The sequence below is a fragment of the Aegilops tauschii genome, chromosome 4, assembly GCF_002575655.3.
Source record: "Aegilops tauschii subsp. strangulata cultivar AL8/78 chromosome 4, Aet v6.0, whole genome shotgun sequence".
In the NCBI taxonomy this organism is placed as follows: Eukaryota; Viridiplantae; Streptophyta; class Magnoliopsida; order Poales; family Poaceae; genus Aegilops; species Aegilops tauschii.
In genome coordinates this window covers 524,086,075-524,099,516 of record NC_053038.3, presented here as the reverse complement: position 1 = coordinate 524,099,516, position 13,442 = coordinate 524,086,075, and the positions used below count along the sequence as shown (strand labels likewise).

At 39.0% G+C, this 13,442-nt stretch overlaps 1 protein-coding gene across 2 annotated transcripts; it reads right to left on the bottom strand.

Moving 5' to 3' along the window:
* Positions 1-699: 699 nt before the first annotated feature.
* Positions 700-11,203, bottom strand: LOC109787608 (protein DETOXIFICATION 40-like). 2 transcript variants are annotated; one of them, XM_020346142.4, is made up of 6 exons: positions 10,895-11,203; positions 9,875-10,506; positions 9,647-9,703; positions 8,971-9,209; positions 2,419-2,627; positions 700-1,023 (listed from the first exon to the last, which is right to left on the bottom strand). In XM_020346142.4, exons 1-6 carry the CDS (start codon positions 11,192-11,194, stop codon positions 958-960), a joined length of 1,503 nt encoding a protein of 500 aa, XP_020201731.2. In that variant the 5' UTR covers positions 11,195-11,203; the 3' UTR covers positions 700-957. The 2 variants fall into 2 exon arrangements, with proteins under 2 accessions (XP_020201731.2, XP_045084017.1); XM_045228082.2 differs by lacking the exons at positions 700-1,023; positions 2,419-2,627 and adding an exon at positions 2,659-2,964.
* Positions 11,204-13,442: the final 2,239 nt, after the last annotated feature.

The following is a 13,442-nucleotide window of genomic DNA, read 5'->3' as shown; positions in this document are numbered from 1 at the left end:
CTATATTGTTTTATGCTATTTTACCTTAAATAGGGTATTTAGGTCCTGCCTAATACTGATGATCATGTGCTAAGAACAATTAAGTAGGGTTGGTTCGATGACTATGAGGATTGTGATTCTATGACTTGTTATTAATAACGAGTAGAAGTTGTATGATGATGATTAGTAGGACTTGTTATTATGATGATGCATGATGCGAGCATGAAGAGTTATTATATATCTGTGGGTGAAATGAACATGGATTGGATTGAAGTGAAGGCAACATGCATGTGGTGCATGTCGAAAGTAGTACAATCCAAACTTGATCAAGTTAGGATTAGTATTACTTTCGACATGCACCACATGTTGCCTCACTTCAATCTAAGTCATGTTTAGGCATAGCAGTAGCAGTAGCACGGAGATAAGAGAGGAAACATCTCTCTATTAGCTACCTATAACAACCTAAATTAACCCCCAAAACCCCTAAACCACCTCCTTTCAAAAAAAAAAACAGCCCCTGAAATGCTGACGCGTGGAAGCTTATTGGTCCCGGTTGGTGCTACCAATCGGGACCGAAGGCCCTCCTGCCTGGGCTCGCCGGAGCGTCCACGTGGAGGTCCATCTGTCCCGGTTAGTATAAGAACCGGGACTAAAGGCCTAGGGCATTAGTAACGACCCTTTAGTCCCGGTTCCCCAACCGGGACAGATGGGCCTTATGAACCGGGACAAATGGCTCTTTTTCTACTAGTGAATAATTGGCTTGCTTACACTTTCCTCAATCTTCAGAGTTCAAATAAATTCTTTTGGATAACGTTCTAGGAAAAACTGGAATCACTTCCAAAGTCCGTGAATAATTTTGCCCCATAATAGAACAAAAATTACAATTCAGAAATAATACTCAGAATTTTCAACCAAGATAGTCTATTTATTAAGAGAAGTCGACCGTTCTCAGTAATTGTAGTTGTATATTTGTCTTCATCAATCCTGCTGTAATGAATTTTTCTTGTCTTCCCACATCGCAATCCTCTCATGCGCCTTCTCCACCTTCAAATTACACATATGACACATAAACAATGAAAATATGTCCAACATCATTAATTAATTGCCTCGCATAAATTTGATTATCATCTTCCCTTCTATTTTCTCCCTCATTTCTAAATTCCTATATATATTTTTCAAAGTCATACTTTGTAAAGTTATCAAAATTATAGATATAAATATAAACATCTAAAGCACAGCATAAAGACAATATAATGATATGCTGATTTAATATCATAGATCTTTCTTTTTGCATAAGTCCCCCATTCCCAAGTAAGTGGCTTAGAAATTGAGTAAGAAAGTCAACAATTTCTAAGTTTGGTCAAGTATATATACAAAAATTATGAAGACTTATAAAACAAAAGCAATAATACCCCCTCCGTCCCATAATATAAGATGTAATTACCTCAAATATATACATATTGGATGTAATAACATCTTATATTATGTGATGGAGGGAGTACATCATAAAATATATTTTCATAACGTATTTATTCAAAATTGTAGTTGTTGATTTTCCCTTTTACATATTTGGTCAAAGTTTGAACGGATTGACTTTCATAATTTATATTCTACCTATTTAGGGACGAAAGGAGTAGATTGGTAGACAATTCATAAACTTCGTCCTTGAACGTAATCCCTCTCCCTTTCTCACTCATACATCCTACCACCCGGTGGTAGTTAACCTCATGTCTCATATACTACCATGTGTGTAGTACATATACTACTTTATCATTCTAAATATGTTCATATACTATATCTAAGATTTTTCAAAATGAGCTATATAAAAAATTGCATGTGAGTCCATAGTTTTTTTGTATATTTTAAAAATACCTTCACATTTGTACGTATAGAACTATATACCAAAAAAGTACAAACTACATACAAAGTGGGATGTACACCTAACCAAATATTCTTACACATACATACTCTTGGTTTTGACACATACTATATACAACACTCAGAACACACGTGGTGGTAACTACCACTGGGTGGTAGAAAACATTTGTATAGGAAAATCCTTCTTACTCCTAGGTACACCGACGTCTCATATACAACCATGGGGGATTATATGTATTATTTTATAGGTTTGAGTATGTTCATATACAATATTTAACATACTTCAAAGTGAGGTACATGAAAAAATTGCAAGTGGGAGCATAATTTGTACTGTATTTTTGTAATATCTTCATTTTTGTACATGAAGAATGAGTATGCAAAAAACTGATACATATACTACATAAAAAGTAGTATATGTTCTACCGCAATAAATTTATAAACCCCATACCATCTATACGTACTCTCATGTATGATACATACTACCTAGATTGTGTGAAACATGCATGGGTGTAACTACACCCAGAAGCAGAAGCAGTTAATATAGGTTAGGTTAGTACTTACCTCGTGTTGCCAGTCAGTCCTGAATGTCACCCATAACAGGATGAGTGTTTGTAGTAGTGTTCCGCCGATTACCATGCCACTCCAAACCCCCTTTGCGCCCAAACCAAGATAGAAACCAAGGAATAAGCCAAGTGGCATGCCAATGAAATAGTAGCACCCAACATTCACGTACGCCACAAACACCTGCCAACCGCACCCCACGGCCACACCTGTAATTAATAAAAAAAATCCTTATAATCTCATATTAACACAAATTACACACTTCCCTCCTTATATCAAGGATTTGCAATACATAAACTTAAATTACACACTTCTCTTCTAAAGCTCTAGCTAGTTTACGTAAAACTTAAATTACACACTTCCCTCCTAAACCGCACCCCATGGCCACACCTGTAGTTCCACCGATTGTTTCTTTGTTGCGGAATCGATGAGTTTCCTATAAACTCTAGCTATTTTTCATAAACTATAATTACACACTTCCCTCCTTTTATGAAGGCTTTGCAAAACATAAGCTTGCTCCTATAACCATATAAACCTCAGATGTCCCTGTTTACATGAAAGTAAAATTCAACATTTGTTACTTTCTCCGATTTTTTACTATAAAATTCTTTGTGCTGAATCATAAAATTTGAAAATCAATAAGCATAAATCCTATCTATTTTTTAAGCAGTGTTTTTTTTTGGATTTCAAGAGTTCACCAACAATGTAAAAACCGATGTATGCGGAGAACACTATGAAATAATAAGATGGAAATTTTCAGGAAATAAGGCGCAGCGTCGTCAATGCTTAAGATTGTAGTCTCACATATTAGTCCTGCTATACTTATTACATTCTATGGGCAGTTTAATTCTTTCATCATAGAGTTTTTGTTAATAGTCCGATAGACTACATCATGCATTATAAAAACAACTATGATATTGTATAGAGGATTTTTAGAACCTAGCAATGTATGTTCTCTATATCTCAGCCATTGTACCACTTTCCAATGTGGGAACGGTTTTGTAGAACCTAGGTACACCGGAACCCTCATCTAAAACTTACCAACAAACATATAATATGAGAGTGCTGGATTTAACTTTTGGAGCTTTAACTGCAAATTATCAAATTATTTGATGATGATTTTCATTGGTAAGTATCCAAGTCATTATATATGCGCGCCAGTTCTTTTCAATGGATTTTACAAAACTTCCAAAAATATTTTTACTAAGATCTACATAATGCACACAGGAAACCTAAATGACTGTACAAATTTTGAGATCGAGCTTGGCTTAGTACGAACTAATATTTTCTTGTGATATTGGCCATGATTTTGAGATCGAGCTTGGCTCAGTACAAACATGAGTCATGGAAACTGGCACGCAGTTCACTATTACGGCTTGGTGCTAACTTCTTTGTTCAAAACTACTGTATCTTGTGGATAGACATCATTTAAGATAATGTGGGAAGGGGGGCACTTGGAGAAACATGCACTCAACTGGGGAGCATGAGCGGGCACATGTGAGAATGACATGTGTCTCACGAGGCAGCTCACATGTCTGGTTTGCTCTTATTTCGATCAGTTTTGTCTTCTTATCATGTCTTCATCTGGATTTTTATTTTTCAGAGTACTATATATCAAAAGCATGACCTTCACATGAAAATTGTTGGAATCAACAGCTAGAGAAGATCATATAATGAGCATGGAAATCCACAATACTCAAGGGGTTGGTCCGATCTAATAATCTTTGTCACTGAGCCTACCAGGAATATGGATTAGGAGCATAATAGAGTCAAGCGAGACCAAAGTGGAGAAGTTTATCATCATGTGGTTGGGAGGTGGATCTACTCGCATATTTGTGTGTTGGAGTGCAAAGTGAGCCCTCTCACATGGTTTACTCATCATGTATTTTGCACACGGAACTCGAAGATCCACTTGATGACTGTTCCCTGAGATAGTTTTGTTGCTTGCTTTGGTGCTTTCAAGTGAAGTTTGGATTGAGCCGAAGTCTTGGTCTTTTAAAGCATCGGACATGCATACGCTTGGGAAAGTTCAAGGCCATAAGCCTCCATTCTTGCAGGGCGTAGTCTTATCCGACTTTCTCCCTAACTAGCACAGTGGCCCTCTCAACGCGAGGGCATCACTTTAGTGTATTCAAAGTAGGTTCATGATATAGATCTGCTTGATAGTGTTTCTCTTTTTATTCCATGATGTTAATTGTATTTTTTTCAAGGCGAAATCCAATTTGTTAGGTTTATTTTTTCTTTCCCCTGAATTATCGATTCTACCCTCCCTATCTTGGTTACCACGCACAAGAAATGCACCTACAATTAAGGAACAAAGGGAAGTATTTGGATCACAATCTATAGTGTTCATGACTATAAACTTTGTATGGGTGTTGCTTCATGGAATCTACTTATTAATAGACGTCAACACATAAATATTCATATTTTTACATCTAATGTTGTGTAGGAACTATATCAAACATAAGTTGACTTGTAGCTGCACCTACTGATTTAATATGTGTCACATACAAAACATCGACTAGGTCACTTTTTAAAGTTCAATTCTTTGCATTAAAGTAGTATCATGCACACACGACACATATAACCATTAATTAATATGGTGTATCCAACAATCATGGGTACGGAATTATTTATGTCATTCGACTCCGATATGTATTCCACATATTGGATGGTTATAGAATGCCCTCGCAAATAATCACCAGACCTATAACATGAACTCTACTATGAATACACTAAAGTGATGCGCTTCTTCACCTGTGTTTTTTATGAAAATAAACATATTTATTGATAGTTCGTGAAATTAAAAGGTTTCATGATACACCTTTTAGGATTTCCTCTATTTTTAATGTGGTAAGGCATGTAGTACTATTTTTTTATCGATTTCCTTTAAATTCAATGCTATTTAACCCGCCAATTCAATACACACACACACTATGCTCTCTCAAGGATGTATTTGTTGCTCATGTGGCATGATTTTACTATGTGTTTTTTCCGTCATAATCATTTACATTGGACCCAGGTATGGACAATTGCCGTCCAAATTGCATCTATAGAACTTCAAAAGACAAATTCAACTTTGTCCTTTACGTAGCCAGCCGTATGCACCATATTATAATGATTCTTTAATTAATACCAAGACCTTATAATGATCTTTTGTTTAACAATTTGTAATCCTTCCGGTTCTATAAATTTTCCACTTTGTTGTTAATTGATATCTATTAGACATCAGTTTAAGCATTTTTAGGGGTTAACTGTAACTAGTTATTTATGTTGTAATATACTTACAATATCCAAAATCGGACAATTGAACACACTCCTTAAAAATTATATCATATATTTCGATTGTTCGAGTTCAAGGTTCAACTGCAGATATTGTTCATACTTGTCAAATCAATCCATAAGGAACATTTTTGTGAGCTATATATAGTACACACCTTTTGAATATGTTATGTCTCCTTGAACTGCACAATACATAATAGAATTCAAATATGGAGAAATTATTGGCCAAGGTCCATCATTCAGAATACTTTTTGGTGGACTTTATTCGCCGCAGTTCATACACGAATTTATTAGGCATGTAGAATGCTTTCTGCGGCCCAGACTGGCCTAGTTGTCCTTGACTTGCTTCGGAAAGAAAATACCTAGTACTTGTTTACCTTGACCATGGCTACTTTCCCGCCGCCTTTCCTTCTATACTTTTCCCATGTGCTATCCCAGGCATCCCTTCTCAAGCTACCTATCCCTACGAAAAAGTAAGCCTACTTACTGCGTGTTTTCCTCTATTGGCAAATACGCATATATTGACCTACTCACGTGCATATCTTGCATAAATAAATCCCCTAAGAAAACAAACTATCCCGTATCTTCCTAGTCCTTGTTGCCAGCCCTACTCGACTATTTAGAAAAAGTAGGCATCAGTGAGGATTACATTCTTATGTAGATTCCATTGCTGGAAGGTATCAGAAAATTCATTATGACCTAGACCTAAACCAGGCTGATATTGAACAGAGGAGAAGTTCTTGTTACTACTTCTCGCTGGCACCAAAAGAAGTTTCGCCTGATTCGGACCTTTTGTGGTGGTCCACCGAGGACAGCACCTAAAAACAACCCTTGTGCCATGGAATATCCCTTTTACGATTGGAGAACCTGGCTTCGATGACATTCCTGAGGAAGGTATTTCCCCTACTAGGCTCGTTGCTTCGCTTTAAGTGAAAAAGAATACTATGCAATAATCTACTAAAAAGTGGATATTCTCAAATAATACTAAGAAAATAGTATTGATTACTATCCTAGCCTATCTGAGTCGCAGAATGAAGGGCTCTTCAGAAGGCCATCTCAAAATGGAGACTCAGATAAGGCATCAGCCAACGCTAATAATATTATGACCGGCACATCCTTTTTTGCCAGATAGCGACACATCCGTATAATCCTTTTTTGACTGGCATGTTTTAGCCTCACACTGTTTTTTGACGTGGATTGTTTTGAGGGAACCTAGTCCCACACTAGGTTTTTTTCTGATGGAATAGTCCGTTAGTTTTTTTTCACATCCTTTTTTTCCAATTAGTATTAGTACAAGGTATATAGCTGAACAAAACAGTTTTGCATTAGCAATGGCATTGGTGGGTAAATGTCCCACTTAAATATATCTAATGGTCTAAAATCTTGGTCTTTTATATAAACGGTCAGGTGTTTCTATTTTTTTTGATAATTTCTAGATTATTTCTCTTTTTGTGGTGAGTCCGTATATTACTTTTAATATATAATAGATAGATAGACAGTCAGATGATTGTAATTTTTGTAATAATTTCTAGATATTTTCTCTTTTTTCTGGTGAGTTCGTATATTAATTCTATTATATAATAGATGTAACACAAAGTCGCAGCACAACGATAACATTCCATGGCCTTCTCAAGGGAATCATAGATGGTGCAATGAGTTTGTGTCCTGGTATCTTTATTGCATATAGGTATGGTTCTGTATAGCCAAGAACAGCGTCATATGCAGTCGCCCGATAACATGGAACACATACCCGAAAGTAGTTCTTTTTGGGAGAATTTTATGTTTTCCTTATAAACTGAATACAAACTAGTTCATAGAAAAGTTTTCCAAGATTTATAGTTGTATAAATGAAAAAACTTTAAAGAATACTCTATCCGAACCAAAAATGTGGTGTGCCTTTAGTTTAAATTTGAACTAAAGCTGAACTAAAGCCATGACACTTTGTTTTGATTGGAGGGAGTAAGTTAGAAAATAAATATCAAATGAATTATTTGAATAAAAAACGTTTTCCAAGTATGGGCTAGTAATAACGAAGATGAAGTAATGCAAGGGACTTCTAAAATGGTTGTATTTGTCCGCTGACTCCCTCATTCCTCCCCCCCCCCCCCCCCCCCCCCTCTCTCATTCCATGCCTAATAACAAATTATCGAGCTTTCACCTTCACGTATCCTATCAATTCTTCTCATTCAGCACTAGATCTGCAGATAGGCTATGGCACGCCAAGCTCTGCTTTGAAAATGAAAATCCAAAGATGGACCTATGGCTGGATTCGTTATCATTGACGCAAGTGCGACGATTCATTCTTGAAGGCTTAGCCTACGAGTTGTGTATGTTTCGTTTGTTTCAGTCTGTTACCATATGGTTAGTGGTTGCTTGGTAGAGTTATTGTCAGGACGCATACGACATCGTGTTTTCTTTTCTCATTCGACTTTGTATGCACTGCTAGATTTTGAGTAATGAATAACATATTGCTGTGTGCATCATTCATTGCAGAGGCCGGTGGTTATCCTCCTTTTTGAAAAACAAATTCAGCACCAGATGTGTAGATAGGCTATGTCACAGCATCTCATTTTTCTCCCTGGAGTCGTTTATTACTTTGCCAATCGCCAAATACACTCTAAGTCGTAGGACGGAACATGCCCATAGTTCAACTGGTCTTTTTTATCACCTAGTAACATACATGTGTTTCTACTTCTCTTCTAACAAAAAAAAGAGATATCATGTTCTTGAGTAAAAAATGTCATTTCCTGTCCAGTGGCTCAAGAATACTTCATGAGTTGAGATAAAAATTAGTGTACACCACTACAACATTTGACCAGGAACAATGACTAACCTATGGTGCTTATCAATATAGATTAGATTGATTAAAAATGCTTTTAAAATAATTACATCGAATTAAAAAGACTTAGTGGACATGTTATTTTTATCAGAGGATAGATTGCTATCACAATGCATGTAATGTAGCCATGTAGTTAACAATTGTGTTATATATTGTTCCAGGAGAGATTTCTAATTTATAGTTAAAATCAACATTTATTGTGGCAGGAAAAAACAAGTAATCGTTCCCCATTGGTGCTGCCATTGGTTGATATGTGGGTTGGCTAGATTTTGAACTGGATGTCTCTTAGGCTTAACTAACGAGAGTCTCTTAGCTATCACGACATATAGGTTGTCACGCCGATCCACTATGCCACAAGACGATAGCAAGCTAGTTACCATCGACCAGTTCTTACCTTTTGCCAAAAGGAAACCAACAGACATGGTTCTTACCAGAAAGCACGGGTTGAACGCCATTGAGGATGAGGGTGATGGCAAGCAGCGGGCAGAGGTCGGACACTGCGTCCGCAACAGTTTTGCCACCTGTGAAGAGGTAGGCAATGCGATCACGGAGGCACAACACAATGACTGCCGCGACAACAGCCAGAATGAAGGACATTGTGGTCGACATGACGACTGAGAAAGCTGCAGCCCTCGGGTTGCCGGCGCCAAGCTCGTTCCCCACGCGAACGCTAACAATGAAACGTGAAACAGATGTTATATAAATCCACACGTACTGCTTATTTTACTTTGAAGGTGAATATTTTAGTGACAAAAAATCAGCTTTTCTATCTTCGATCAAGTTTATAAGAAGAACCATCAATATCTGTAAAACTAAGTAAATAAAATATACTTATGAGGTTAATGATGTCGCTTTCATACTGTATTTGGTACGTAGTATTTTTTTTTCTATCTACTCCCTCTGTAACATAATATAAAAGACGTTTTTTTGACGCTGCCATGAAATCTAACAATGACTTATAAAATGTTACAGAGGGAGTATTAGCTAGCGTGGTCCGACATGGAAAAATTTTACACTAGGAAAATAAATATTGTAATACTCCCTTCGAAAAAAAATATAAGAGCGTTTATAGATCACTAGAGGGATTACTGGATTAGTATGTAGTACCTTGCTGCCGCGTTGAACCCGATGGAGATGGTGTAGACCCATCCGAAAATGGCCATGCTGGCAAATTAATTAATTAAGATGTCAACAAAGAATGAATATATACCAGATGGTGATCGACGACGAAATCAAATAAGTGGTAAATACTGTATAAGTAAGAGTAGTGATCTAAACGCTGTTATATACAGTATATTTCTTTACGGAGGGAGGGAGGGAGTACGTAGTAGTTACCAGATGGAGAGGGAATCGAGAGAGAGCTCAGGGTTGGGGAGAAGACCGGCGATGAGCACCATGACCTGGAAGTACCACGTCTCTAGGCAGAGCATGACCGCAGACGCGGCGGAGAGCTTGGCGAAGCCGCACAAGCCGGCGAATGCCTGCGTGGTGAACCCTGTCCACGTCTCCCTGCACCTAGGGGCGGCCAATATGTAGGCGAACTGGGCAACCACGATGAGCCACCAGCTGAGGCTAAGCACCAGGGAGGCGCCGAGGAGGCCGAGGCCGAGCTTGTAGACCGCCAGCCAGCTTAGCGCGAGGTGGAGCAGCAGCGTGGCGGCGGCTATGCAGGCGCTGGGCGCCACGATGCTCTGCGCCTGGAGGAACTTCTGGATCGGGAAGTTGGTCGCGTAGGCGAAGATCTGTGGGATGAGGCCGTAGACGAAGACGGCGGCGGCCGCGGCGATGCGCTCCGACTCGCCGAGAAGGAGGAGGATGGGGCGCGAGTAGACGTATATGACGGCGAGGGGGACGCCGGTGGCAGCAAGGAGGATCGTGGAGCGCTGTAGGTACACGCCCAGCATCTCGTACTTGTGCGCGCCATAGGCTTGTCCACATAGAGTCTCCACCGCGCTGCCCATCCCAAGCTGCACATGAACATTTTTTTCTTTTAATTTTGCCCATCTTCTTATTATTAAGCTATTCTAGCACTGAAATACTTTCAAATACATGCATACGTTTAAGTGACAAGTTTTTTCAGACGAAAGTACTCCTTCTGTCCCATAATATAAAAGCGTTTCAGACGAAAGTAGCATTTTAACGAACGAATGAATCACGTGGAAATCATACAGTAACCGAAATCACAATTAAGTGTTTGTTGTTCGCGGGCAAACGTATGAGAGTCCTGTCTAGACTCGATCAATAACTGGCACATGCCGGCCGGCCGGGTAGGTTGGCCAGTGGTTGGTCGTGATAAGCGCCATGCATGCATGCATCTCTCTACTCTACTACGTACTGGATCGGTGTGGTACGTACCATGAGGCCGTATGAGAAGACCTGGATGCCCGTGTTCCCCAGCGACGCCGCCGCGAGCTCCAGGTTGCCGAGCTGCCCGCAGAAGATCTGCGTGGACATGGACATGAGGTAGTTGATGAGGTACACCGCCACGGCCGGCAGCGCCAGCCGCAGCAGGAGCGGCAGCTCCACCGCGGCGCCCGCCCATGCCCGACGCCCCCACGATGCTGCCGTGTTGCTCAGGATCGCCTCCAGCTCACGACTCCCGGCATGGCTGCTGCTGCTGCTAGCTGACCCGAGGAGTGGGCTGGAGCACTCCATAATGCCTGCCTTGGCTATGAGTCGACTGCCTGCCTGCCAACTATATATGCATAGGTGTGTGGTAGGTACGTACCACTTGATGGCCAGAGTTACTTCTTTCAGCTGGGCGTTTGGGTTTAACTGAAATAAATTCGGGTTTTCAAAAACAATACTCATGGCATAATTGAGGATAAATATTGCAGAACAACGCATATCATGCCTGGTTGGACTACACACTGCATACGTAGCTAGAACAATGCCACACTTAGATAGAACAATTCCACACTTAGCTAGAACAATTTCTAAATTAGCTATAACTCTAGCTTAATTAGGTCCCTAGCTAGATGGATTCCACATTGGCAAACGGGACCTGGGGGATCACTAACCGTCCCTATGGTTGCAGACCATTGGGATGGAAGTGGATATTCAAAAGGAAGCTTAGGCTCGATGGTATCATTGAGAAGTACAAGGCTAGGCTTGTGGCTAAGGGTTATACCCACAAAGAAGAGACGATTTCTTTGATACTTACTCACTTGTGGCCACACTGACAACCATTCGAGTGTTACTCTCGTTGGATGCCTCACATGCACTAGTAGAAAAGGGCCTTTAGTCCCGGTTCTGGAACCGGGACTAAAGGGTCGTTACTAAAGCCTCCCCCTTTAGTCCCGGTTCTTACACGAACCGGGATTAAAGGCCATCCACGTGGCCGCAGCCTGGAGCACCACCTTTAGTCCCGGTTGGAGGAAATTTTATGTTTTTTTTTTGAATTTTTGTTTTGAATTTTTTTAAATTTTTTTTTATTTTCAAATTTCTGAATTATTTTAACCTCTAATCTCTAATCACCACCCCTCGTCACTGCTCAATTTAACCTCTAATCTCTAATCACCCCCATCATTCCAAATCATCTAACTTCCCGGACGGTCACCCATCCTCTCACTACTCCAGCCTGAGCATGCTTAACTTCCGGGTTCTATTCTCCCTCGTTTCCAAGTCTGCACTTATTGTTTTCCTGATAATAGTAAGATGTCAATCCTATTAACCCTCAGGAATTTAGCTTGATCATGAAGTCACACATTTCACCGTTTGAGTTTGAAACTATTGTTCTAAAAAACAATAATTATTTAGTAACACTAATATTTCTTGAATAAGTAGTTTGACCATAGTTTGACCACAGTTTGACCAAAGTTTGACCACAGTTTGACCAGATTTAACCAAAATTCAAAAAACAGAAATAATTATTTTATAACACTAATATTTCTTGAAAATTAGTTTGACCGTTGTTTGACCACAGTTTGACCAGATTTGCCCAAAATTCAAAAAAACTGAAATAATTATTTAGTAACACTAATATTCTTGAATAATTATTTAGTAACACTAATACTTCTTGAATAAGTAGTTTGACCAGATTTGACCAAAATTTAAAAAAACAGAAATAATTATTTAGTAACACTAATATTTCTTGAATAATTAGTTTGTTCGTTGGGGTTTGACCACAGTTTGACCAGATTTGACCAAAATTCAAAAAAACTGAAATAATTATTTAGTAACACTAATATTCTTGAATAATTATTTAGTAACACTAATACTTCTTGAATAAGTAGTTTGACCATAGTTTGACCAGATTTAACAAAAATTAAAAAAAAACTAAAATTTGAGCATAACTTTTTTTCCTTTTAGAATTTGAGGATTCTAAAAATTTGCAAACATGCCGTAGGCTGATAATATCGGATGCGGATTTTCGTGCTGAACATTTTTATATATTATACTTTTTTTTCTGACATCGTATGCAAAAGTTATAGCCGTTTTACATTTTCCCTACACTTTTTGCAAAACATGTCCAAATTTAAGTTTTTAAATTTTCCTAACTAGTACATGTAGTAACATAACTACATCTGGAAGGATTTTAATTTTTGAAGTTTTTATTATTTTCTTTTGCTTTTTACAAAACTGAAAAGGCGATCCAAGGGGGGGGGGGGTAGAGTTCGAAAATGGGACCTTTAGTACCGGTTCGTGCCATGAACCGATACTAATGCCTCAAACCCCATTAGTACCGGTTGGTGGCTCGAACCGGGACTAAAGGTCTAACCTTTAGTACCGGTTGGTGCCACGAACCGGTACTAATGGGCATCGCACCCTTTAGTCCCGGTTCGTGGCACCAACCGGGACTAATGCCTTAGCCGCACGAACCGGGACCAATGCTCACATTAGTCCCGGTTCGTGACTGAACCGGGACTAATGTGAATATTGCCCTGTGACCAAAGCCTTGTTT